The sequence below is a fragment of the Silene latifolia genome, chromosome 8, assembly GCF_048544455.1.
Source record: "Silene latifolia isolate original U9 population chromosome 8, ASM4854445v1, whole genome shotgun sequence".
NCBI lineage: Eukaryota > Viridiplantae > Streptophyta > Magnoliopsida > Caryophyllales > Caryophyllaceae > Silene > Silene latifolia.
This window is the reverse complement of record NC_133533.1, coordinates 17,729,141-17,754,157: the sequence shown is the minus strand read 5'-3', so window position 1 is coordinate 17,754,157 and position 25,017 is coordinate 17,729,141. Positions and strand designations below refer to the sequence as shown.

The window sequence follows — 25,017 nt, the reverse complement described above, 5'->3', positions numbered from 1 at the left end:
GCATAGACTACGCTGGGGGCAAATTGATGGGGCATATTCTGCACCGGTGACCAAGTCAACACATTGAGCAAGGTCAAGGATATCCACAGCAAAGTCAACGACTTAGACAGCGTAGCCGATGCAACCTATCGGCCTGTCACCTGGGTCTCGGCGTGGCAACCAGCCAGCCGGGACACATATCCGCGTACTCATATCCAAGACTCTCGGCCGGCCTGCCATGGGTCCATCGGCCGAGGGTAGAACGGTCTTTCCACCTGCTAGCCACTTGGCCACTACGTGACAAAAGGTGAAAGTCTATAAATACTCCTCAACCTTCATTGAGGAGAGGATCCAGAAATTAACCTAAGAATCACTATTCATCTGGTAATATCTCCCTTATCTCTCTACAACACATCCTTAGCCAAGTAACAACAACTTATCCCTCTAAGTTTACTGACTTGAGCGTCGGAGTGAGTACGCTTGGCACAAAGCCAAGCCCTCAGTTCGTTCATTGTTGCAGGAGAGGCCGAGTGGAAGGACCAAGACAAGAGGGATTCAACTCAAGACATCATTCTACAAGCCATGGGTGGTAACAATACTTGCTCTGGAATTACTCCCGGAACAGTAAGATTGATTTATTTTATGATAAATAATCATAGGCTTTGTTTTTATAGCCTTACACTTATCTTACATCTTCTTACATACCTATACATTGTGAAGACAAAAAGGAGAAAAAACAAGATGCTCTTTTGGCTCCTTCCATCCGGCCACACCTCTTCAAATGAGGATTTTGTTCTCATTTTTGTTACACCTAATTCATTCATTCATTCACATCTACATGCAAACCTCTCATCCTTCTCTCTAGTTTTCTCCAACAAGTTTTTGGAGATTCACAAGCATTTGTTCGTCCATTCTAATATCAAAACAACATTACTAGTGTAGTAATTATAATAATATTAGAATCATTTTAAGGATACTAGTATAATAATCTAGTTAATTAGTATACTAGTTTAAGGGTAAGTTTTGGGTGCAATCTAAGGAGGATTTCTATACTTGGGATCTTGGAATATCATCCATCATATTAAGCTCAAGAACAAGTGAAAGAAGGTGACCTTACTTGTGCCCTATATTTCGAACCATAAAGCAATGTAAGGAACATTGTTTTTCTTATAAATCTTTCATTTTGTTATGCATGCACTAGATCTAAAGAACAAATAATTAACAAGTTATTTAGTTCACTATTAGAGGATTCTAATAATAGGTATATGAATCTAACATTCCCTAGCTATATTAGTTAGAGTCAGTTGGTTATTTTTGATAGGTATACAAGTGCCCTGTCAAATTTTGGCGTCGTTGCCGGGGAGGTGGCGCAATTTTGTTGCTTTATTTAAGTTTGTCTCTCGTCTCAAGGAATTTATTCCTTGAGATTGATCTCATTTTTGCGAAGTTTTTTATTAGTTTTGCAGGTTATCTGTTCTATAAGAGAACATCCTCGCACCTGCTTTGCTTTGTAAATTCTATTTGCCGGGATGTCTAATATAGCCAGCCATTCAGAGCCTAATGTGGATTCGCTTCCAAAAGGTTTCCTATTACTCACTACTGAGTCGGGAACCTTTGGAATCCACCCATCTTACATACAGCTGGTCGAGAGAAATCTCTTTAGAGGGTACCTGAATAAGATCCATGCAGGCATATAGAGCTGTTTACAGAGTATTGCTCTACCATTCCTCTTGCTGCTGGGGTGACACAGGACAAAGTGAAGGGAGCTCTTTTTCCCTTTTCTTTAGCTGATGATGCCCAGGAATGGTTGAGGGATCTAGATAGGGAGGCAGCCGGTGTAACCGACTGGATTTCTCTTTCTTTGGCCTTTTACAGGCGATATTTCCCACCGCAGCGCACCAATGCCTTGAGAGCTCAGATTACTTCTTTTGAGCAATTGCCTACTGAAGATTTGGATGGGGCGTGGGCGAGGTTCAAGAAGCTCGTCCGTTCTGTGCCCCACCACGGTTTCTATCTTTCACATATATACTCACCTCGTGCCTACATTTGAGTGATGAGTGACCCGTGAGAGTCCGATACTTTTGAGTCTTACAAGGTCGACAGTTCAGTAAGTTTGAAACATTGATTTAATTCGTTTGCACTTATCATTTGCCACTTTGTTAGTTATTGCATTAAACTGGTTTTGGTGGGTGATTTGTAGCTGATGCGTTGGTCCCGTTCCACTGTTTATTCTTAGTTGCATTCATAGTTTGCTTGGGGACATGCAAAGGTTTGGTTTGGAGAGATTTGATGTGTGTATTTTATATAAGGTTTTTACCTCATTTTTACACGCATTTCTGTACTATTTACGTGGCATCTAGCTACAAATGCCCCCGAATATTATACTTTGGTTCGTTTTATGTAAATTGCAGGAATAAATCAAAGAGGAGATAAATCGAGCCTAAACTCGTCCCATTTGCATTCATTTATGGAGAACAAGGAGCCGAAGCTTGGATTCTATCACTTTGAAGACGCGTGAGCTGGTTTCGGAAGGTGTCTAGTGCCAAAACGTACCAAGATAGCTCGATCGACTACTTTTCCAGTCGATCGAATGCTTTATATACTGAAGGTTACTCGATCGAATAGTCCCAGTATTCAATCAAGTAGGCAATACAAGGAGTTACTCGATCGAGTGGTTTATTTCCACTCGATCGAAGGGTTTGACGCTTAGTTACTCGATCGAGTGGTTCATTTCCACTCGATCGAGTGGTTTTGCCTGTAATAGAGTTTTTCCGCCTATTTTCGTATGGGCTTTTGTAATTAAGCTACGGATTAGGTTTAGAGGAGGATTTTCGCATACTACTAAATACAGTAGACTACGTAACTCTTCCTCATTCACTTTTCACTGGAAAAACTTCGATTGCTTCTTCATTTTACCTTCCTTCTACCCTTTTGCTACTCGGATTCGAACTTGTATTCGGTATTATTATTCCCTTTTAATTCTTGTTCTTATTCTTAACACAATTAGTGCTTTTATTTCCCCTCTTCCTTTATTTTGCAATTGCTTATTTGTTTCCATCTTATTTTTATTATCATGTTTGATTTCTATCATTTATATGTTATTGTTGTTAATTCAATGGTGATGCATAGCTAATTCCCTCTTGCTAAGGCTAGGGGATCCATGATTATGAAGGAATAGTAGTTGCCATATTAGGTTAATGCTTGTGTAGTCTTTGTTATTAATCGCTGCAGTTAATTGTATCTGTCTAATTGAGTCGACGCAATTAGACATTTTATCATAGTAAACCTTGACCTGGACCGGAAGGTTGGAAGGGTGAGACTCGTAGCGAACATTAGGGCACTGTAGTGAGGGCGGAAGCTAAGCTATCTGTGCTTTAGGGCGAATTGAGACCGGAAGGAGATATTCACTGCTCCTCAGACCATACTTGCATTGACCTGAGACTTAGATTACTTGACTGAATGATCATGGTGAACCGTCTGTCTTAGCTGCTTTCCTTATCTATTTAATCCTTTTTCTCTGCTTTTTCTCTCTCTCATTCTCATTAGTTTAGAACAACAACCCAATTAAAACCCCCAATTTGGTTACCGTGACGAACTTAGACAAAGCTGACATTTTCCCATCTCCCTGTGGAGATCGACCCGACTTCCCTAGCTATATTAGTTAGAACCAGTTGGTTATTTTTTATAGGTATACGACTGCCCTGTCACCAAACAACTTGGCAACCCAAGAAAATAAATTGGATTTCAGTTTGGAGATTAAATTTTTGCTACTATAATTCCTCACACAGTCACATAACATATTTAAAATAGAGCCATACTGACTCTTCAGAGTCTAAATTTCCGAAATTCAACAGATGATACTATGCTCACAAAAACTAGGACGTTTTGTATAACGAATTAGGATATATTTTCAAGGCCCATTAATAACTATGCTAGTGCATTTTAGTGCATCATCAACATTTTAATCCCGAACTACGTTTGAGTATTTAGGGGATAAAACATAATCATTGATTCTGCAAGCTTTACTTTTGATTGAAATAATTTTTTCACAACTTTGTTATTAAATCATGTGATCTCGAAAAATAGGAAAAACAAACAAACATTAAAGTTTAAACCAAAATGGTCACATAACAAAGATTTAAGAATAACATGGAATTTATTTTCTCAAAAAAAAAAAAACATAAGGTTTATACACCATGCAATAGAATACAAATCATTAATTTTATTCATAAAAATACAACTCCGTGGTAGGAATAGATACATGCACGTATGACAATTATGCAACTGCAATTTTCTGAGTTGAACTTTCATCTTTGAGAAATGGGGAGATTATTTCGTATAGAGTATCTGAGAGATTAACATGTTCTCCAGGAGCCTTTTTAAATGTCACTTTTCCTGCTTCATGCAATGCCTTTAATCCTATCAAGTCTTCTTTGTACAATTGAGTCTGACAAATAAGGATAAAACCAATCAGTACTATATATATAAAATCCGAAAATCAAGGAATTTCAATATAATTAAATAAATCTATACAAATTAATTATATTATATAGTTTTAATCGATAGCGTTATGTGATAGACCTGACTAAGGGATTTCAATGTAAATATTATATAGTTTTGGTTGAATAATAAATTTAGAGAACACCAGAATATGGTGATTTTCCTTAAAATAAACATTCCCCACTTATTATATTAATTAGTATAAAGATGTTAATTATTTAACATACACAAATTTGGAAACTATTAAAAGGTAAATAAATCAAGCTAGATTTCCAAAGTATATCATATTCCATAATTTTTCGATTTGATTTAATGCATATATGTAATATATTTATATAAATATGTAAGCCTCTTAAAATTATGTGCCTAAATAGTAAAGGCAAATTTAACAAAAATAACCCAACGTTTGTTAAGTATTCCGAAAATAACCCAACCTTTTGATTTTAACAAGAATAATCCAACGTTTGCTTTTGTGTTACAGAAATATCCCAACATTTTACTTATATTTCGAAAAATAATAATTTAATCATATATTAATCAATCCATTAACTTATTGACAATATATTTGCATAAGTAATTATATAAAATTATGAAAAAATTATTTAAGAACAATTTGAAGCATGGAAAAAAAATTGAAAAAATTTTATACTACTTTTCGAAATCACAAAAGGCATAAATGATGGTTAAAAAATTGTTTGTTTCCTCAAATCCTCGGTTTAAAAAATCAAAAGTATTTCTCTCATAACTATTTCCACTAATTTAAAATCTATCTTATTTCTTTTCAAAAAATTATATATTTGTTTTATAATTAATTTTCCATTGACAAACTAAGGAAATTATAATTTTTCCAGTTTTTTGGTTATGAGTTTTTTTTATATATGATATCACAAAATAGATTTTAAAGATTTATGAAACTATTTTACAAATATCATTTATCAATATTTGGTAGAAATTTGTTTAGTTGGGATTTCGGGATATTTATGTGACAAAAATACAAAGATTGGATTATTATTGTTTAAGTTAAAAGGTCGGGTTATTTTTGGAAGACTTATCAAAGGTTGGGTTAGTAAAAGTAATTCTGTTAGTAGTGAAAAGAATTTTAGTAACATTGCATATAGTAATATGATAGTAAACACTCATTTGAATAGTCAAAGTAACAATATTAGCAGTGAGCGAGAGTAGTAAAAGTAATAGAAGTAACAACAAGAGTAGTGAAATTATCAATATTAATGCGGCAATAGTAAAAGTAACAATAATTACGACGGAAGTAGTGAAAGTAAAGTAATAATAACGAATGTAATAAAAGTAACTATACTAACAACAAAAGAAAGTATATATGAACAATCCCCCCTACTACTAAGAGAATAAAATTCTCTTAGTAGTTTCCCGCCCAAATATCTTCCCACTTTGATGGGCCTGTCTTATGAATTGTAAATAGCACAAACCACGTTCTAAGTTGGGTCTTTGACTTAAACTAATTGATTTTACATAATTTGGCATCATTACTAACATTTTAAGTTGATAGTTCTTGGAGTCTTATACATGAAAATAAATTATACTTTAACTTTTCTAATTATACAATCCAATATGGAAACGAACTATAATTTGCCCCACAAATTATGCAATGCTAACAATATTATTTCGAAAATCTCAAATCACAATATCTCGAACCACAATAAATTACCCCAATATACAATTTCTCATATCAATTAATCAGAGATAAAATTCGAAAAAATAACATCACATCATTTACCCCTAATATATTATGCAATCTCTCATACTACTAAGTGAATAAAAACTCTTGATAGTTTTTCCGTCTATGCTACCTACTCAGAAAAATGGGTCAGCTCTTTGAATGGCAAACTAGATAATAATTGGGTTATAATAATTTATTGGTCCATAATAAATTGGATCCCACTACAATTCATAAAACAATGTGATATATTGATCAATTACATCCCCTTACTATTAAAAGAATGAGAGATTCTATTATTTTTTTTCCCTAAACAATATTTACTCATAATTGGGCTCCTTTGTAAATGTTAAACTATAAATAAATAATGGGTTACTAAATGGTGTTCCATTATACCATCTTATAAACTATACATAAATTCTTTACTCACATTATTAAATTAGTGTATATTTTAACAAAAATTACAATATTAGTTATACATTTCACATAAATATTTTATATGGATAAAAAAGAATCACGTGTTATTTATGTATGTTAATCTGAGAATCTTATTTATAATAAACAACATTTTAATTAAAAAAAATAGTTCTACTGCAAACTTCATTCAGGCTAAAATGTCTAATTTTATCTCTGTTACCTCTTATTACTACACATTATTAAAATTTACTTTTATAGTGAGTTTAAATATTAAATTCTCTATGAAAAAAACGATCTAAGAAACCGCGCGCTTTCGCGCGGGATCTACACTAGTTAGCTAATCAATGGATTTAAGTAAATATTAATAGCGAGAGTAGTGAATTTGTTTCATCATTTATTTCATCGTAATTTTAAGATATATAATATCAAAATATATTAATGATAAATTTATGAGTTATGCAACTTTAAAATAATTTTATTTAATTGAAATAAATTTTAATGTTAAATAAAGGTAGCCCGGACGGAGCCGAGTACGAATACTAGTATATAATAGTCTCGTATTAAACTTCAGTATATCTTCACCTCAGTCACAAATTACAAATTGATATGATTTATTATTAGCGACAAAGCTAGAATTTGTTGTTATGGATGAAAGTTCTTAGCTAGACGAAATATAGTAGGCTCTCAGTTTTTCCCAAATTTTTCATTGTTAAGCATAAGAGACTAATTTCACCAGTAGCTATGATCTTGTTACCTGGTATTTTGAAAATCTTTAATTTTTTTTACTATTCTCATCCGTAAAGATGGTATAGGTTGATTTCAACCTAGTTTCTTTAATTTATAAGAAAAAAAAAAACTCAATTAAGTATTTTAAGTTGGCAATTGTATAAGTCAATAGTAGAGAGTTTGACAAGACAAAAAGTTTAATGAACATTTAAATGGATTACAATCTCTTTATAGATAAATTTATTTTATAGTTTGCACAATCCTTGTTTAAAATAGTTTTTTTTGAAGGTTGATTGATTTGGTCCAGATTCTCTGCATTTCATGAAAAGAAATGGACTTTCTTTTTTTGTAAACGGTCCGGATTAAATCTTTTGACGATCTAATGATTGTAATCGTTTCATAAAAGTAATATTTTAATGAATGAATAGAGAAAAAATATATTAAAATATTAGTGTATTATTAGAGAGAAAATGAAGAGAAAGAAATGAAGAAGATCCAAATTGTAATTGATTCACTAATAATTGCTACAAATAGAATGTAATGAATAATGATGAGAAAGTCAGTAATATTACCTCGTTGAAAGGCAAGATCACATTAGTGGATCCATCAGGGTAATATCCGAACCAGGAAGACTCTCTTGGTGTAATTATTGTTTCTTCCTCGAACTATATATAGAGAAACAACAATAAAATATTTTATTAATTGAATTATATACAGTAGTAAGTTACTCGTACAAAATACAGAGTACTTAATTATTTGTCTGATCTCTCACTATAAAGAGGTTCCCTGTAATAATTTGTGTACTTAATTTAAACATGAATAAATATTTCAGTTTATTAAGTATGTGAATGTTTAAGTTATTGTATTAGTTGGAAAAAAATTGAGCGTCATCGAGTGATGGTATTTCGTTTTTGTATTGTGAGAATACTTACCATGATAAGGACTAAGTTATGTAATCTGGAAAATCGCTTCTTGTAGATGGGGTTTCTTGCACTTGGTATTTCGTTGTTTGCATACGGTAGAAATTTACACCCTTTTAAATATGCATCAATCTCCTATAAGAATTTAAAGCAACTCAACACCACCACCAAAAATGATCATCGCGGGTTAACGGATAACAGAATTAAAATAACGAGATATTGACGTCACAGAAAGATGATACGAAATATTTGTGTGGACATTTGAAACTCACTTCACATATTTTTGAGTTATAACTAATTTAGTTAGATTTTGAGGAATTATTTAGTGAGAAACAAAAGAAAACAAATATCAATACATTTATCGCAAAATTTATAATTCTTCTAAAGTTACAACCTCGCAAATACCAAAGCAGCTCTTTCTGTGCTTAATTCGGGACGTGTGTTGCGTGAGATTAATCGTACCTTTATTGCGCTGATTCCGAAGACTGGTAACCCTGAGGTTGTACAAGATTATCGACCTATTAGTCTTTGTAACGTCTTCATGCGAATTATCTCTAAGTGTATTGCTAATAGGTTGGCTCGGGTCATGAGTTCGTTGACTGATGAGTTTCAAAATGTCTTTGTTCCGGGACGACTTATTAGTGATAATATTCTTTTGGCCCATGAGGCTATTCTTGAGATAATTGGTCATAAAAGTGGAAAGTATGGGCGTTTTGCTTTTAAGGCGGATATGAGCAAAGCTTATGATAGGATTCGTTGGAGTTTTCTAGCTAAGGTTATGGATAAATTTGGTTTCCCGGAGAGGCTGATTGATTTGATCATGAATTGTGTTATGACGGTCTCATATGAGATCCTGCTTTATGGATCGCCTCTTAATGCTTTCCTACCAAGATGTGGCCTTCGGTAGGGGGATCCTTTGTCCCCTTACTTATTTGTTCTTTGTATGGAAGTGTTATCGGGAATGGTTACTCAGGCCCAGGATTGTGGGCTTTTGCGGGGTATTCCGTTATGTAAGCAAGTATCTCCACTGACACACCTTTTCTTCGCGGATGATATTGTTTTCTTTCTCCAAGATACGGGGGACTCTGCTACGCAGCTGAAAAGGATTCTAGATGCTTATTGCGGAGCTTCGGGACAAAAGATAAATGACGCAAAATCTGGAATTCTTTTTAGTCCAAGCATGAGGCTGATGCAAGCAAAGCGGTGCCTTAAGATCTTCCGTATTAAAAACAACAAAGGGATTGGGAAATATCTTGGGGTTCCAACGGAATTTCAGGGGTCAAAACGGGACCTTTTTAGGACGTTAATTGATGGTGTTATGAAGAGGATTTCCTCGTGGAATGGAATTTTTCTATCATCAGCTGGTAGACTTACCCTTATTTCATCGGTTCTATCAAATCTTTCAAATTACTTTCTATCGGTTTTCAAGATTCCGGTAAGTGTGACTAATAAGATTAACTCTCTGTTGTCACATTTTTGGTGGGCGGGATCTAAATCGGGTAAGGGTACTCACTGGTGTAGTAGGAATTTCATGAGTTTGCCTAAAAGTGCTGGAGGGCTTGGGTTGCGGAATATTGAATGTTTGAACCAAGCCTTGCTAGCTAAACACGCTTGGAGAATTGTGTCGGGTCAGGATTCTTTGTTTTGTAAAGTGTTTCGAGCAAGATTATTTGGAAAGAAAGGGATGAATGCCGAGTTGGATTATAAAAGGTCGGGAAATGTGTCATGGGGTATGAGAAGTATCCGTGTTGGTATGGAGTTGATCAAGCGCAATGTTGCTTGGAAACCAGGGATAAATTCTAGACTAAATGTTTGGTCTACTTGTTGGGTTAATGGTGACATGCCAGAACCAAGTGTTGAGGCTTTACGCATTGAAAATGTTGGCCTCAAAGACTTGAGAATTAGGGACCTTTATAGGGCGAGTGGCGGGTGGGATGAGCAACGAGTCAGGTATATTTTTGATGAGGGGGTCGTGGATCATGTTCTAGCAATCCCAGTCTATGCTTCCCAGGTTCAAGATCGTATTTATTGGAAGCATACGACTAACGGTGAATATTCGGTGAAAAGTGGTTATGGGGTTGCTTTTAATCATTTTATGTTGAAGCATGCAAGCGTGAAAGATAAGACACGGATGAGCGAGAAGAGTATAAGGTTTTGTAGGAAGTTTCTGTGGAAGCTACATGTTCCACAGAAGTGGAAGGTGTTTCTATGACGGCTCATTTCTGATTCTCTCCCCACGGGGTCTAGTCTTGACCAACGGGGTATCCATGTTGACTTGTCCTGTAGGGTTTGTATGGATGAACAGGAGTTTATGGAAACACGAGCGCACCTTTTTTGCGATTGTAGTGTCGCAAAACGTGTTTGGGCATGCTTGGATTTGGGTATTCGGGTGAATTGTGATCCCTCTATGGATGTGGCGAGTTGGATTATCAATTAGGTTTCGTATATTTGTAAGTTGGAGGGAGCTGAGATTAAATTGATTAAATTTGTGGGTATTTTGTGGTGCTTATGGGTGGTCCGAAATAGGATGATCTTCAGGGGGGAGTCTTTTCACCCACAGATGTTTTATGGCATTTGGAGAACCATGGTGGATACTGTGGTGAAGGTTAGGGAGGAGGGTGAGAAATCACGGGTTGAGAGTAAGGAGGGAGGAGGGGGCATGCTCTGTGTGCCTACTGAATTACGGGATGGTAATCCATTGTATGTGGTTGGGGCAACTCACTCGTGTACTCCTGTCAAGGTCAGGGTCGACACAGGGTGGAAGTCGGTTAAGGAAGCTGCAATTGGATGGGTTGCGTATGCGGCTGATGGCTCTACAATCTGCAGTAGAGGTAACAAGGTCAAAGCTCAGTCGGCGATGCAAGCTGAAGCAATTGGTCTGAGAGATGTGCTGATTTGGGCCTCTGCCCAAGGGATTCGACATCTTGATGTGTCCTCGGATTGTCTGAAATTATTGCTTCAAATATCTGGTGGGGGAGGGAGGAGGGGGGGGGGGGAATGATCCATCATCTTACGCGAGGGTTACTGGATGATATGGGTGCTTTATTTCCGTCGTTTTATTGTTTGAGTTTTTCTTTTATTCCTAGGTGTTTCAATAAGATCGCTCATGACCTTGCTCAAAAGGCCATGAGAGGACCGTAAGTTGTTTACCTTTATGTATTGCTGCAAAAAAAAAAAAAAAAAAAAAAAAAAAAAAAAAAAAAAAAAACTCGCAAATACGTAGATACCATCTAAGAAATACAAGTTGACGGAAATGAATAATCGTTACCATTAGTGCGTTCTCTTGGTGTAAAACCTTCTATAGTTCTACTACTAGTACTAGCACTACGGTCTTGTCAATTAGTCTAAACTCGCACTTTCTCATAAATAAAGTTAATAAACCCGTTGTAGGTTTGAAATATATCCAAATTTATATTATTAGGTATATAGATTGTTTTATATTTATTACACCGTTTATAACCATTTTAAATAAGAACTAGTTTTAATTTCGTGTAAGAAATGCACGGATATTTTTAATAAAGAATTTTTACTAAGAAACGTAAAAAGAGTAAACACCACGTTCATAAATACATTAAGCCAAATATGAAAATACATTACTCTGGAAAGATTGAAGAGTACAATTACTTAAAAAATTGTAAAATATATAATATATATAATATGAATTCACATTATATTATTTTATTCAAAAATCGATTTTCCTTTTGCGAGTTAATTTCATTTTTTGACTTAGATTTGTACAAAATTAAAAGTAGATTTATTTTGGGTATGTAAGGTAATTTCTTAAAGTTTAAAGTGTCGAGGTGCATAAAGTAGATTTGAATAGGCATATAAATTTGTTAAACTAAACGTGCAAAAGAAAAGAACCGAAATTAATTAATTTGTTCTTTCAATTTGGACCTACCACTAACAAAACAAATTTCTATTTTTTTCCTAAAATCTCTCCCTCTCACAACTAGTTAAATTAATATATATCGGGTGGGGTCACAAGACAAGTAGAAGAAGCAAAATAAAACGATATTTTAATCGGTTATGAGAGGAGAAGATAGAAGAGAAAGTTGAAAGGAGAAGGTAGATAGTATTTCTCTTTAAACGTTTCTTTCAATGTTGTTTTTTTATTATAGCCTTCATTGACATTGTGCTCGCTCTTGACGCCATTTTCCCTCTTTCACATTAAAAATAGAGAAAATATAATTGTATGCATAATTAAAACAACCAACAAGACGAAGTGTGATATGCTTATAGATATAAAAATACCGTTGGAATTTTTATGTAGTTGCTTGGCGCCACACTAGCCTGTTATATAAAAAAGATGATGAATAACTTAGTAAAATTTTAAAATGTAACTAAACAAATGTATGAGATTGATGGATGTATATTATTTGATTAATTTATTAACCTCGTAAAAGAAGAGTTAAAAAAATTTACCTGTATAAAAGTGCTATAAACAGGAAGCAGATTAAGGAGGTTTGTTAAGCGTGCACAGATTGGAAACTGCATATATCCACACGAAACTAAAAAGTATAAACAAATCAAAATGTTAGAGAATAAATAAATTGTCTAATACTCCCTCCATTCAAGTCCACAAGCTCATTATGTTTTATCACGTTTGTCAACGCGGCTTTTATTTGGCAAATATCTTTAGTTATGTATTTGCAAAAATTATAAAAGTTAGATATTTTTAATGTACTCTTAGAGACGAATCAAATAAGATCTCACATGAATATATTTTCACTTATGTATCGAGAGAAAATTGAAGTTGAATGTCCGCTTGTAAATAATGTGCAAAAAAGATAATGGCCTTGTGGAATTGAATGGAGGGAGTAATTGATAAGAAGTCTCTTCAGTGCCGTCTAAGAGGAAGTTTCAGAAGGTTCTTAGAACCAGCTCACATAATATACAAGGGCCTCAAAATGCATGGTCTCTGTTAATATCTTATGAAAAAAGTAAAGAATCCCTCAAAATGCAGGGTCTCTTTTTTTAATAAATAAATCAACCCATGTAAGTGGGCACTGTTACATTTTTTTTTATTTTAAGTTGTTTTTTATTTTATTTTAATTAGAATTTTTCTAAAATTTTAACTATTCCTCTCTTCTCACCTTAATAAAACAACTGTAAACTATTGAATGAGACAGAGGGAGTAATATATACTCCCTCACTAGTTTTATTCTCGTGCAAAAAATGCACGGGTCGTAATAGCATACGCTATCATTAGATACATGAACATATAATTGAGCTGATTAAGTGTTTAATACCGTGACAATATAAATAGTCCATATTTGGAGATTCGAATATTTGATAAATATTAGATTTGAATATCAGATAATATATAATCGTATTTTATTAGAATTATATTAAAGGTATTTGACATGTTAGACCCGTTGAATGTATGTAAAATTGTAAATTGCAACATTTATGTAAATTGTGACATTTTAACTTATGTTTTAACATAAACAATTAAAATAAGAATAATAGATAATATAAATAAGAGGAATTGGCTTGAGGAGAGAAGGTAATTAAATAGTATAGGAAACATGACGGGGTCCACATGTAGAAACTCACCATCCAATCAAAAGCCAAGAAAAAACTTGGCTTTTATACTATGTAAATATTCAAAATAAACTTCTCATTTTATTTTGACACAAAAATTAGGAAAATACACTACCCCACCATATAATAATTTGGACCACACAAATACACTACCCAACCATACAATTAAATTTGGACCACGCAAACACTTATAAAAAAAGAAAATAGGGAAGTTATTGTGAATAGACGGAAAATGAAATAGGGAAATTTATATTGAATAAGAGGAAGTATAATCAAGTTCCTTATATTTCCAGGGGCCCCATTTTAACATTTAAAACAGGGCATGTCAAACCCATTAGACAGCCCCGTGTCTCATTATTATTATATCACAAAATGTCTCATCATTTAAAATATAACTTAATTCCTAACTAAGAAATAAATTTATAAATTTTCATACTCACTCCATTATTTTTTATATTTCGTTTTAAAAAATTTCACACATATAAAAAAAAGCATATAGGAAATATAACTACATTAACACAAAATCTCATTGAAGACGGTACATATCCGTCACTCCGGAGTGACGAATACCATTTCCTCTCACAAATGACCCAAATAGAGGAGAGAGAGAAGCACATGGGTGTGCCCCCATCTTGTCCCCCCTATCCGTTTTGTGAGTGTTATTACCCGTCACTTGCTCCGACCCGTCTTCAGCAAGACTAACTGCTACATTAATTAGGCATATAATAAATCACCATTGCGGGCTGGAAAAAAAAAACAAATAATTATAAACTCTAATAATTGAGTAATTGGGCTTGTTTACAAATACTGACTTTACCATTAATGCTTCTCCAATAACATTATATTGCAACAAGAGAAATAAGATCTAGGAAATTGTAATATGGGGGCAATTAAGGCTAAATTTCATATAATGTGCAAAAAAAAAAAAAAAAAAAAAAAAAAAAAACTGCTAAAACGACAAAAATTAAGTAATGACGGGAGTAACACAATATGAATTTGTCACACAATAATATATTCCAAGACATATCATACAAAAGCGCTGTTAATTGGGGAAAGTAGCAAATTGTCCCCAAACATTTGGAGGTAAGTGCATTTTTGCCCCAAACGTTTTTATATGTGCAATTTCTCCCCAAACGTTTGAGCCTAGGTGTAAATCGACCAACTTTAAATTTTTGACAATTTTACCCCTACTACCACCCACACAACCACCATTATTAAACACAATTCTCCACACCAAGTGTTGTGTTTACGTGTACTACCTCGTATTAAGGTGAATGCCGCATTAAATCCGATGGTTGCGGTAAATGTTGACATTAGTGTCATGGTGCTTGTTACTTCACTGGCCCCGTCTTGTTGTCGATTGGCCTTTCTTCTGGTTTCTAACTTATCCTTCGGTTTAGGATGTCCTAGGATGTCCTCTACCTGCTTTCCTCTCTTTTCACTGAACTTCATTAACGCCCTTATTGTCAAGAACTACACCACCGAACATACTTCCAATAGCGTTAGCATTCTTATGGTTTTTGAGGACGAATTAACTTTGAAGATTCAATGGTCAATTCTTAGATCAAAGTTGGGATTTTATTTCAAAGCTTCTTGTTGAGCGATAGATTGATTACTGCTAATTCATTTTGGTGGGACTTGGAGTGGAGAATTGTGTTTAATAATGGTGGTTGTGTGAGTGGTAGTGAGGTAAAATTGTCAAATTTTTAAAGTTGGGTTGATTTGCACCTAAACGTTTGAGAGCAAATTGCATATATGAAAACGTTTGGAGCCAAAATGCACTTAGCCCCAAATATTTGGGGGTAATTTGCTACTTAACCCGTTGTTAATTCACGCAAAATTATACCTATTAGCATTTGGTATAAGTGGTTTTTGAAATAATACATTTACTCTAAATTATACACAAGTTATTTTTTAGCTTTATATATTCTCTCTTAATTGTTTTAAGTACTTTTAATAGACATTTTTATTTGACATTTGCAGGAGGATATTTATTACTCCCTCCGTCCCGGTCAATTGTTGTCCTTTGGTTTTGGCACAAAGATCAAGGAAAGAGGAGAGGGCCAATAACCAAATGACAAGTGGAACAAAGTGAATGAGAATGATCAAATTATTCATCAAGTTCATTCTTAAAATAGAAAGGACAACAAATGATTGAGACACCCCAAAATGGAAAAGGACAACAAATGACCGGGACAGAGGGAGTACCATATAACTGATATAAGTATATCTTATCGGAATGTATTAATAAGTTCATTAGTTAATGTTTATATAAGTTCATTAGTTAATGTTTATACTTTTAGTGACGGTACTGATAGAACATCATTATCTTAAGAACAAAGTTGACAAAATAAATTCTGTAACAGATAATCTTATTCGAGGTAAAACTATGAACCTCTCTTTCCATCACCTTATATGATACTCCGAATATTACTAATAATATAGAATTTATCATCAAATTCCAAATGAAGTTAAATACCAGTAATTTAATTGTTCCCTCTAACATCTTCATTTAAAATTTTTTGCATTTATACGAGATCTACACTAATTTTGGATGAAAATTTAATAATCCACTTAAAAAGGATCACTTACTGAGCAATTTGGAGCCCCTGCTACACCAGCTTGAGGGCCTCCAACCGATATGAAGTTTTTGACCTGTTCATTACAATACAAATTGATTAGAAGTATAGTTATATATGTAATATAAATATCATAAATATCATAAGATCTACATAATAAATGAATTTTGTCGTTGTTAAAATTCAAATTTTTAATTTGGAGTTCTAAACTTCTAATGTTCTATAGTGAATGAAGTTTTAATTATAATCCAATTTACTTAAATGAAGTTGACAATTGACTATGTGTAGCACCCCCTTCTTACCCGACCAAGGTAATGAGAGGATGTTTCTTGATTTTCCGAGATTGTGAAACCGGAATAACAATTAAGAAAAATTTGTATAAATGATAAGTTTAGCGAATGTTTCTTAATTGTTATTACGATTCCACTGCCTCGGGAAACCGAGACGGTAACATCTTCCCATTACCTTGGCCGGGTAAGAAGGGGGTGTTACAAAGTGGTATCACAGCGACGATTTTGAAACCTAAACCAATGAACCAAAATGAACATAGGAGTGACAAGTAAAATGAACAACCCGACATGAGTACAATAGGAGGTTGGTTTTGGATGAGTAGACGCCCTCATATCAAAATGAACATAGGAGTGACAAGTAAAATGAACAACCCGACATGAGTACAATAGGAGGTTGGTTTTGGATGAGTAGGCGCCCTCATATCAAAACAAGTGCCTAAAGTCCCGATTGGTCACTACGTGGGTGGTTATTAATATGGGTGTTACACTATAATTTTAAGAGATTCTTGTGCTTTAAAACTATACTTTAAAGAATAAAGTCCGTATAATTTTATTCGACTAAGTGAAAGAAGCCGCATGAGTTCATCAACGAAATAGAGATGTTGAATTTGGATGTTTCTCCAAAGTTAAATGTGTAATATTGTCCAACATTAGAAGAATAGTGGAGGAGTCACTACCTTATATATGGTACGACTTTTTTTAGTGTTAACTAAACTATATAGGAGAGACTATAGTCTCCCCACACGCGCGCCGACGCCGCCCGTCCAGCTTGTGTCACGTGTGTGGTGGGGCTACATTTTTGCTACGGGTCCAAACTATTTCCTTGGATTCTAGCTGTTGGAATTCTAGTCTTTGAACGTTATTACACAATAATATCCAGACTTAATTTACGATTTTATTACCATTAATTGATGGCTTTATGGCCATTAATATTCATATTTTTGGTATCTCTATGTGGCTGTTGGAGCCTCTGTCTTCTCTATAAAATCCTCATCTCTTCCACAGTTTTACACACAAAATACAGAAAACATTCTCTCTTATATTTTCTCCTTTCATTCTGAGAACAATTCGCACTTCCGTCTGTGGAGTTCACTATTGTACGGAAGGAGGCGTTAAGCCTGGAGTTGGTGACCATGGAACTCAAGGAGCATCTGTGTGGGGGTCTAACTGACTTAGGGCAGTGTTCTTACATGACGTCTCGATTAAGGGTATTATTGGTCAGATAAGTTCATATTTCCTACAAGAGAAAGTATATTATTTATGTAACACCCTGATCTAAACGGGTTGGGAGCGGTTACTTATGTTAGCTCGTCAGGCTATGTATTCGACTCATAAATCAACACGGGTTGGATCCAATACATTTTGTTCTTATTCATGCACATTCTGGGGGTTTTCCCAGGAAGTCATTCATGTTATCATGTATCCTAAAACTACTCCACAACAAGCATGTCTAATTATAGAGTTTTTTTATCATGGTTTCTAGAAAAGAAAATGTACTTTGTTAATATTAGTAGTATTTTCAATCCTTTTAAACAATTAATCACTAGTCATTTGAGCTTAACAATGAATCTCTTCAATTGACATGGATATTAGTTTTACACTTTACATCATTAGCGGGGTGGGCTTGAATTGCAATTTAAACACGCAATATTTTTAAATAACATTAAAAAAAACCCACAAGGTAGAATCTGAGAGCATTGCATCTACGGCTGGTCAAATCTCAACGCTGATCCGACCTGCCCGCACCTAACCCGCCTCCCGGGTCACTTTTTACTCACCCCGACGGGTCCGTGTGCATCTCAACTCGACCCTCCACAATTAAGGGCTGGTTCGGGTCATGAAAATTAAACTCGGTCCGTCCTCAACCCAACCCGCCCTTAACCCGGACCAGCCCTCGAACCACCTCTCAACCCTACCCTTGGCCGGTTCCGAGTCTACCTCCGCCGCCCGCCCGCCAAGACCCACCCCTAGCCCGACCGATTTTGGGTCCACCTAACCAAGCCCAAATCGCCCAAGATCAACCCCACCTGACCCTAATGTTTGATCACCCCTAATTGCATCTAATAAGATCTTAGGCCATTATGTGTCTTAATTCAAGCATCATGTATACGAGAGTACGAGTTACCTGCGGTCCTTCATCACAAAATTCAATCATTCCCCGACTTATCAAACCTCCCTGTACATACAAAACAGAGAAAAATAAAAATAAAAATATGGAATCGAATACATTACTTGATATATAATATAATTATATATAAAAAAAATTATATTGTATTTGTTCCGGGTGTAAATCCAGAGCAGATGTTTGATACCACTCGTAGCTAGTAGAATGATGTCCTTGCTAGAATCCTTCCTGCGGTCTCCTGAAACGATGAACAAACTGAGGGCTCGGCTTTGGCCGAGCGTACTCACTCCGACGCTCAAGTCAGTAAACTTAGAGAGGTAAGTCGTTGTTACTTGGCTAAGAGTGTATCGTAGAGAGATAAGGAAGATATTACCAGATGAATAGTGGTTCTTAGGTTAATTTGTGGATCCTTTCCTCAATGAAGGTTGAGGAGTATTTATAGGCATTCACCTTTTGTCACGTAGTGGCCAAGTGGCCAAGTGGCTCATTAGGTGGAAAGACCGTTTTACCCTCGGCCGATGGACCTGAGGAGGCTAGCCGAGGGTCTTGGATATGAGTACGCGGATATGCGTCCCGTACGCTAGTTGTCCGGCCGAGACCCAGGTGACAGCCGACGGATTGTGTCGGCTAGGGTCCGTCTAAGTCGTTGACTTTGCTATGGATACCCTTGACCTTGCTCGATATGTTGACTTGTCGGCGGTGCGAATATGCCCCATCAATTTGCCCCCAGCGTAGTCTATGCCGTGGCATGGGCTCCGATGTATGTTGAGCGTATATTCTGCGCAAGTATTTTGCAAAAATTTTTGCGTCGGCTTCTTCTGATGCATCGGCTTGATCATTCGTAGGCCTACTATATCCCCCTTCCATATGGATGCGTAAAGGGTATCCGATGTGGAAAGAATGATGATGCCGCCGAGACCGGGTTGTGAGTGCTTGGGTTATTTCGATTGCCCCGGCCGTGCTTCATGGCTTGGTCGATCGTGTGGCTCAAGCGGAGAGCGGGAATTTAGGAATTTTCTGAGGGAGATGAACAGGCGGAGAGATGTGAATGGGCGTGTTGAATACGCTTGGTAACTGTAGTATTGATTGACATTCCATGGTTGCATGTCTGACACGTGTTTGCTCGCTGGTTGGTTGACGCTTCATGGGCTGTGCCCTGATTGGTCCTTCTTCATGGGCTTTTTCCTATAAATAGGCGCTTATTCCGTGATTTTGGCCATTACTTTCATTTCCTCAAATTTTCGAAAATTTTCTCCCAAAATCTTCATCTCTAAACTTTCGGGGGCTTTCTTTTCTTCAAATTCTCGATCTTCGATCCGTGAGTGTTTTTCTCTGAGGTAAACAAACAAATTTTCTTTTATTTCGTTAGTAATTTGTTGTGAACATGTCTTCTGCTGATGCTGGGACCAGTGCTTCTGCGCCGGGGGGTTCCTCGCCGCGTTTTGAGGAGGAGGGGATACTAGATGCCGTCCCGTTAAGACACTGGGCCCCTAGGTCCCCTTCTCCCGTAGCTGATTTGCCCCTCGTGGAGGAGTTGGAGGATGAGGATGATGTTGATGTTGTTAATGATGACGGTGATGAGAGGGCTCCTGTTGGTGGTGGAAGGACGACCATCTCGGATCATGGCGAGGCTTGCACGACTGGCCTCGACCGTGTGTTTACAAATAAATTCGCAAGCAGCTCCGGAGAGACTCTTTTCGGAGATCATTTCTTCTTCGGTGAGGGGTATAAAATTGTTATCCCTAAGGAGGGTCGGGCGGTCTCGTCCTCCCCGGTCATATCGGCGTACATATTAGGCATCCGAGTTTGGGCTCCGGTTCCCTTTGAATGAACACGTCATGGCCATTGTCAAAGCTATGAACGTCGCTGTGGCCCAACCGCATCCGTTGGCCATGAGGACGATAGTCGGCTTTGTATGGACTGTCTTTCGGGGGAGGTTCCATCGCTTAACTTGTTTCGTCGCCTCCATAGCCTTCGGCCGTCAAAATCGGCAAAGTGGGGTGGTACGGCGTACGAGACGGAACCAGGCTATGTCACCGTGAACAAGCTTACCTCTTACAAGGATCGGCGGGGGCGATGGGTGTACGTCCGAGTGCCGGAGGACTACCCATTGCCTCGGTCTTTCCAGAACCCCGTTTACTTACGGTGTGAGACCCGGGAGGAGTACGAGAGACACGTCACGCAGGGTAGCAAGGTTAAGATGGACGCTTCATTCGTCCCTCTTACCTCGGATGAGGAGCGGGCAATGCGGCTATTTGATCTTTGAGGAGGGTTGGGTCGCCCCAGACTCGGATTATTCTTCGTGGATGAGTCCGCTATGCCGCGTCGGCCTCATACCGCCCTCACCGGGGTGAGTGGGGTCGGTGTGAGGCCCACCTTTGCTTGTTGTGCCTCTTTCTTCAGAGCTTTGTTTTCTTTCCTTTATGTAACCCTTGTTTTGATTTCTTGCAGATCGGTTTGGGCGGGATCTGTCGAGAAGGACTTGAAGAGGCTAGGGCTTGATAAAGACGGAAGGTTGTTACCCTATCCTACGGGCGATTCGAAAGATCGCAGCTAGCTCCCAACGAAATCATGGAGAAACAGGACGAGGGGTTAGATCGAGGAGACGGCCAGTCACGGGTTCTTGGGGGCGTGTCAAGAGATCGAAGAAGGCAGCGTCCAAATCGGCGGCGGTATCAACGCCAACTCCCTCTTCTACCCCGGTGGTCCAAAAGGATCATGTGGAGGTGATCAATATTACCGAGGAGGAGGCGACCGTTGCTAAGGTCCCTTCTCCGAAGAAAAGGAAAGACCCACCGTCCGCCTCCACCGCCGCCGGAGAAACCCGCTCCACCAAACGCCCTCCAAAAAGAGGGTCCAAATCTGCGTACGGATCTAACTGCGCGCTTCGGATTTAGCCGGTTCATTGGACGTTCCGATGACAGACTTTCGATGTGTCCATGCACGGTGACATGGATGCTCGTGTAAATTTTTGTAGATCCATCATCGGCAATGGCGTTCTCACCGAACGTCAAGCGGGAAGCGACTCGAGAAGGCGGCGAGAAGGCGGGTGACAGGAATGTCACCGTTGACTCCACACCCTGAGAAGGCTACTCCCTCCGAACTCGTGGCGGAGGGTGAGAGAATATACAGGAGTTTGGGGAAATGGAGCCGTCTAGCCGCCTCCCTCATCATGGAGCAGGAAAAAGCCGCGGCAATCGGGCCACCGATTGCAAAGCTCAAGCTTGATATCTCTCTGCGAAAGGGGAAGCCGGAAGGCTAAGCGCGATCTCGGTCTTTGCGAGAAGCGGGTGGAGGAGGTTGAGAGGCTGCTGAAGGCCGAGAGGGCCAAAGTTGAGGAGGCCGATGGTGCCACGGCCAAGATGATGGCGGAGCGGGATAGGTATAAGGAAACCTACGACGTTGTGGTTGCAAGAGGGATGAGTGGGAGGATCTTCGGAAAAGCGGAGGTGCTCGGGGACACACAGGGCTATCCTTGCTCAAAAGGAGAAGGATATTGACATGCTTCAAGGTGATCTCCTCCCTAAAATGTGCGCCCAATTCCGGGACCAGGCCGAGGAGACGGCCAAGGAGGCAATAAGAAAGCTCGTGGAGGCAGGCTCTATCCCCGATGGCTTCCCGTGGGATAAGTATGACCGGCTCCTCGATGAGATGGCCGAGGTCGCGGAAATGGGCTTGCCGAGAAGGAGGAGGCTGGCGAAGGCGGCTCGGATAGCGTCGGCTAAGGCGGCACCAGAGGCAAAGGAGGCCGAGAAGGAGATCGAGAATGTCGGGCCCTCCTTTGGGCTTCTGGCCACCGTAGACGCTTCCCTGCGTGGAGGGCGATGAGGCATGGGAGACGGGCGGTCGTCACCGGACTCTCCCGGCGTCTCGGATAGCCTTAGGCTGTTCGGGGCCAACTATTGAGCCTTTCCTCCCTGCCATCTTTTGGCGCTTCAATTGATATGCTTGTAATCTTTTGCTTTTCTTTTTCCTTGTTTGTAAACAAAACAACTTTCTTGGTAGGTTGTGTTTAGGCTTGCCCTTATGGGGACGGCCGTCGTCTGTATTCTTCTCTTAACTCTTTTAACAAAGTTTATCCTTTCGGCCTCTGGCTTGGCCGAGGCATTGATCTACCACCTTTGTTTGTCCTTTTGCGTTTATTAATTGAGTGCCTTCGTTTTTGCCCTCGTATGGCCGAGGCGGTTTGAATGCACATCTCAACCGAGTAACGTCTTTTATGTCGACCGATGCGTCCTTGTCGCCTTCGACCAATTGCCAAGGTAACGGGGTTATGGCTCGCGGCAATTCTTCTAGCGTCGGTCATTGTGTCCCCGTCGCTCTCGCCAATGCCAAGGTAACGGGGTTATGGCTCGGCGGAATTCTTCTAGCGTGCACGGTCATTGTGTCCCCGTCGCTCTCGGCCAATTGCCAAGGTAACGGGGTTATGGCTCTGCAGCAATTCTTCTAGCGTACCGGTCATTGTGTCCCCGTCGCTCTCGGCCAATCGCCAAGGTAACGGGGTTATGGCTCGCGAAATTCTTCTAGCGTACCGGTCATTGTGTCCCCGTCGCTCTCGGCCAATTGCCAAGGTAATCGGGGTTATGGCTCGCGGCAATTCTTCTAGCGCACCGGTCATTGTGTCCCCGTCGCTCTCGGCCAATTGCCAAGGTAACGGGGTTATGGCTCGGCGGCAATTCTTCTTCTAGCGTGCCGGTCATTGTGTCCCCGTCGCTCTCGGCCAATGCCAAGGTAATCGGGGTTATGGCTCGGCGAAATTCTTCTAGCGTCACGGTCATTGTGTCCCCGTCGCTCTCGGCCAATCGCCAAGGTAACGGGGTTATGGCTCGAAGAATTCTTCTAGCGTCTCACGGTCATTGTGTCCCCGTCGCTCTCGACAATCGCCAAGGTAACGGGGTTATGGCTCGGCAGCAATTCTTCTATTTGGGTGGCAAACTACGGAGGGGACAAGCAGTTGGATGGAAAAACTTGTTTCTTTATTTAAGATCACGCGTTGGGGTGTCCACATTGGGTTTTGACACCTCCGCCGCTACACAAAGTACTTTCTCAAGTTGTCGGTGTTCCAATGGCTCATCAAAGGCACACCCTCCATATCTCACACCAGGTATGTGCCGGCCTCATTTCTTCAACCACTTTGTAGGGACCCTCCCAGTTGGCCGTCAGTTTGCCGTGAATATTTCCTTTGTTGGTGGCGGCCGACTTTCTTAGGACTAGGTCTCCTACTCTTAAGTCCCTTTTGTGGACTCTTCGGTTGTAGGCTCTTCTCATACGATTTTGGTATACTTGCCAAATTGAGGCGTCTTTGTATCCCTGGCTTTCTTCGACCAGATCTAGGGAGGCTTTAAGGCCTTCCTCATTTTCGACCGGGTTAAAGGTAGCCGCTTCAATGTTGGCACCGTCGCCTCAATTGTAGGATCGCCGGATCCATGACTAAGTGGAAAGGGGAGTACCCCGTTGCTTCTTTCTCCGTGGTTCGTAGGGACCATAGGACGCCGGGTAGTTCGTCGGCCCACCTTCCTTTGAGGTCTTCCACTGTCTTCTTCAAACCGCTGAGGATCGTTTTATTGGCGCCCGCTCACTTTGTCCGTTGCTCTGGGGTGGCGAGACGGAGGAGTATGCGTATTTGATGCCAAGCTCTTCTAACCGCTTCATTATCGTCACTCCAAAATTCTCGTACCGTGGTCGAACACCATGACTTGGGGCAATCCGAAACGGGTTATAACATTTTCCCAGTTACCTTTCTCGACGGCCGATGTGGTCTTCGCCGTACATCGCTACGACTTCAACCCATTTGGTGAAGTAATCAACGGCGACGATCAAGAACTTCCTTCCTCCGGAGGCCGTTGGAAATGGCCCTAGCATGTCCATCCCCATTGTGCGAAAGGGAGGGGCTAAGCACCGGTTGCGGTCTCGGGAAGGAGCGTGTATTACGGGCGTGCATCCGCGCTTTGCGCATTTCTTGGTTTTCGTTAAGTCCTGAAGCATGGTGGGCCAGAAATAGCCGGCTCGGAGAGCTTTGTGGGCTAGCGTTCTTGCCCCCATGTGGTGTCCGCAAATGCCCTCATGAATCTCTGTCAAAGATTAGCTCTGCGTCGGTTGGACCGACACATTTCAAGAGTGGTCTTATTACGGACCTTCGTACGTTCCCCTTCGAATACCAAGTACCTGGCGGCGATCCTTTTGAGCTTAGCCGAGAGATTGCGGTTATCCGGCAACTCACTTGTGAGCTTGTATTTCATTA

The 25,017-nt window shown here is 39.0% G+C and overlaps 1 protein-coding gene across 6 annotated transcripts in view; it reads right to left on the bottom strand.

The window, feature by feature from the left end:
- Positions 1-4,099: 4,099 nt before the first annotated feature.
- Positions 4,100-25,017, bottom strand: part of LOC141596512 (uncharacterized) — a 29,974-nt gene continuing 9,056 nt past the window's right edge. For 2 of the 6 annotated variants that reach the window (XM_074416702.1, XM_074416701.1), the window contains 7 exons: positions 18,777-18,827; positions 16,375-16,437; positions 12,661-12,726; positions 12,490-12,528; positions 8,248-8,370; positions 7,888-7,980; positions 4,100-4,426 (listed from right to left, as the gene is read on the bottom strand). In XM_074416702.1, coding sequence (XP_074272803.1) covers positions 4,256-4,426; positions 7,888-7,980; positions 8,248-8,370; positions 12,490-12,528; positions 12,661-12,726; positions 16,375-16,437; positions 18,777-18,827 — 606 coding nt within the window. In that variant the 3' untranslated portion in view covers positions 4,100-4,255. The remainder of the gene's footprint in view (positions 4,427-7,887; positions 7,981-8,247; positions 8,371-12,489; positions 12,529-12,660; positions 12,727-16,374; positions 16,438-18,776; positions 18,828-25,017) is intronic. The other 4 variants (XM_074416703.1, XM_074416704.1, XM_074416706.1 and 1 more) reach the window with 3 other exon arrangements.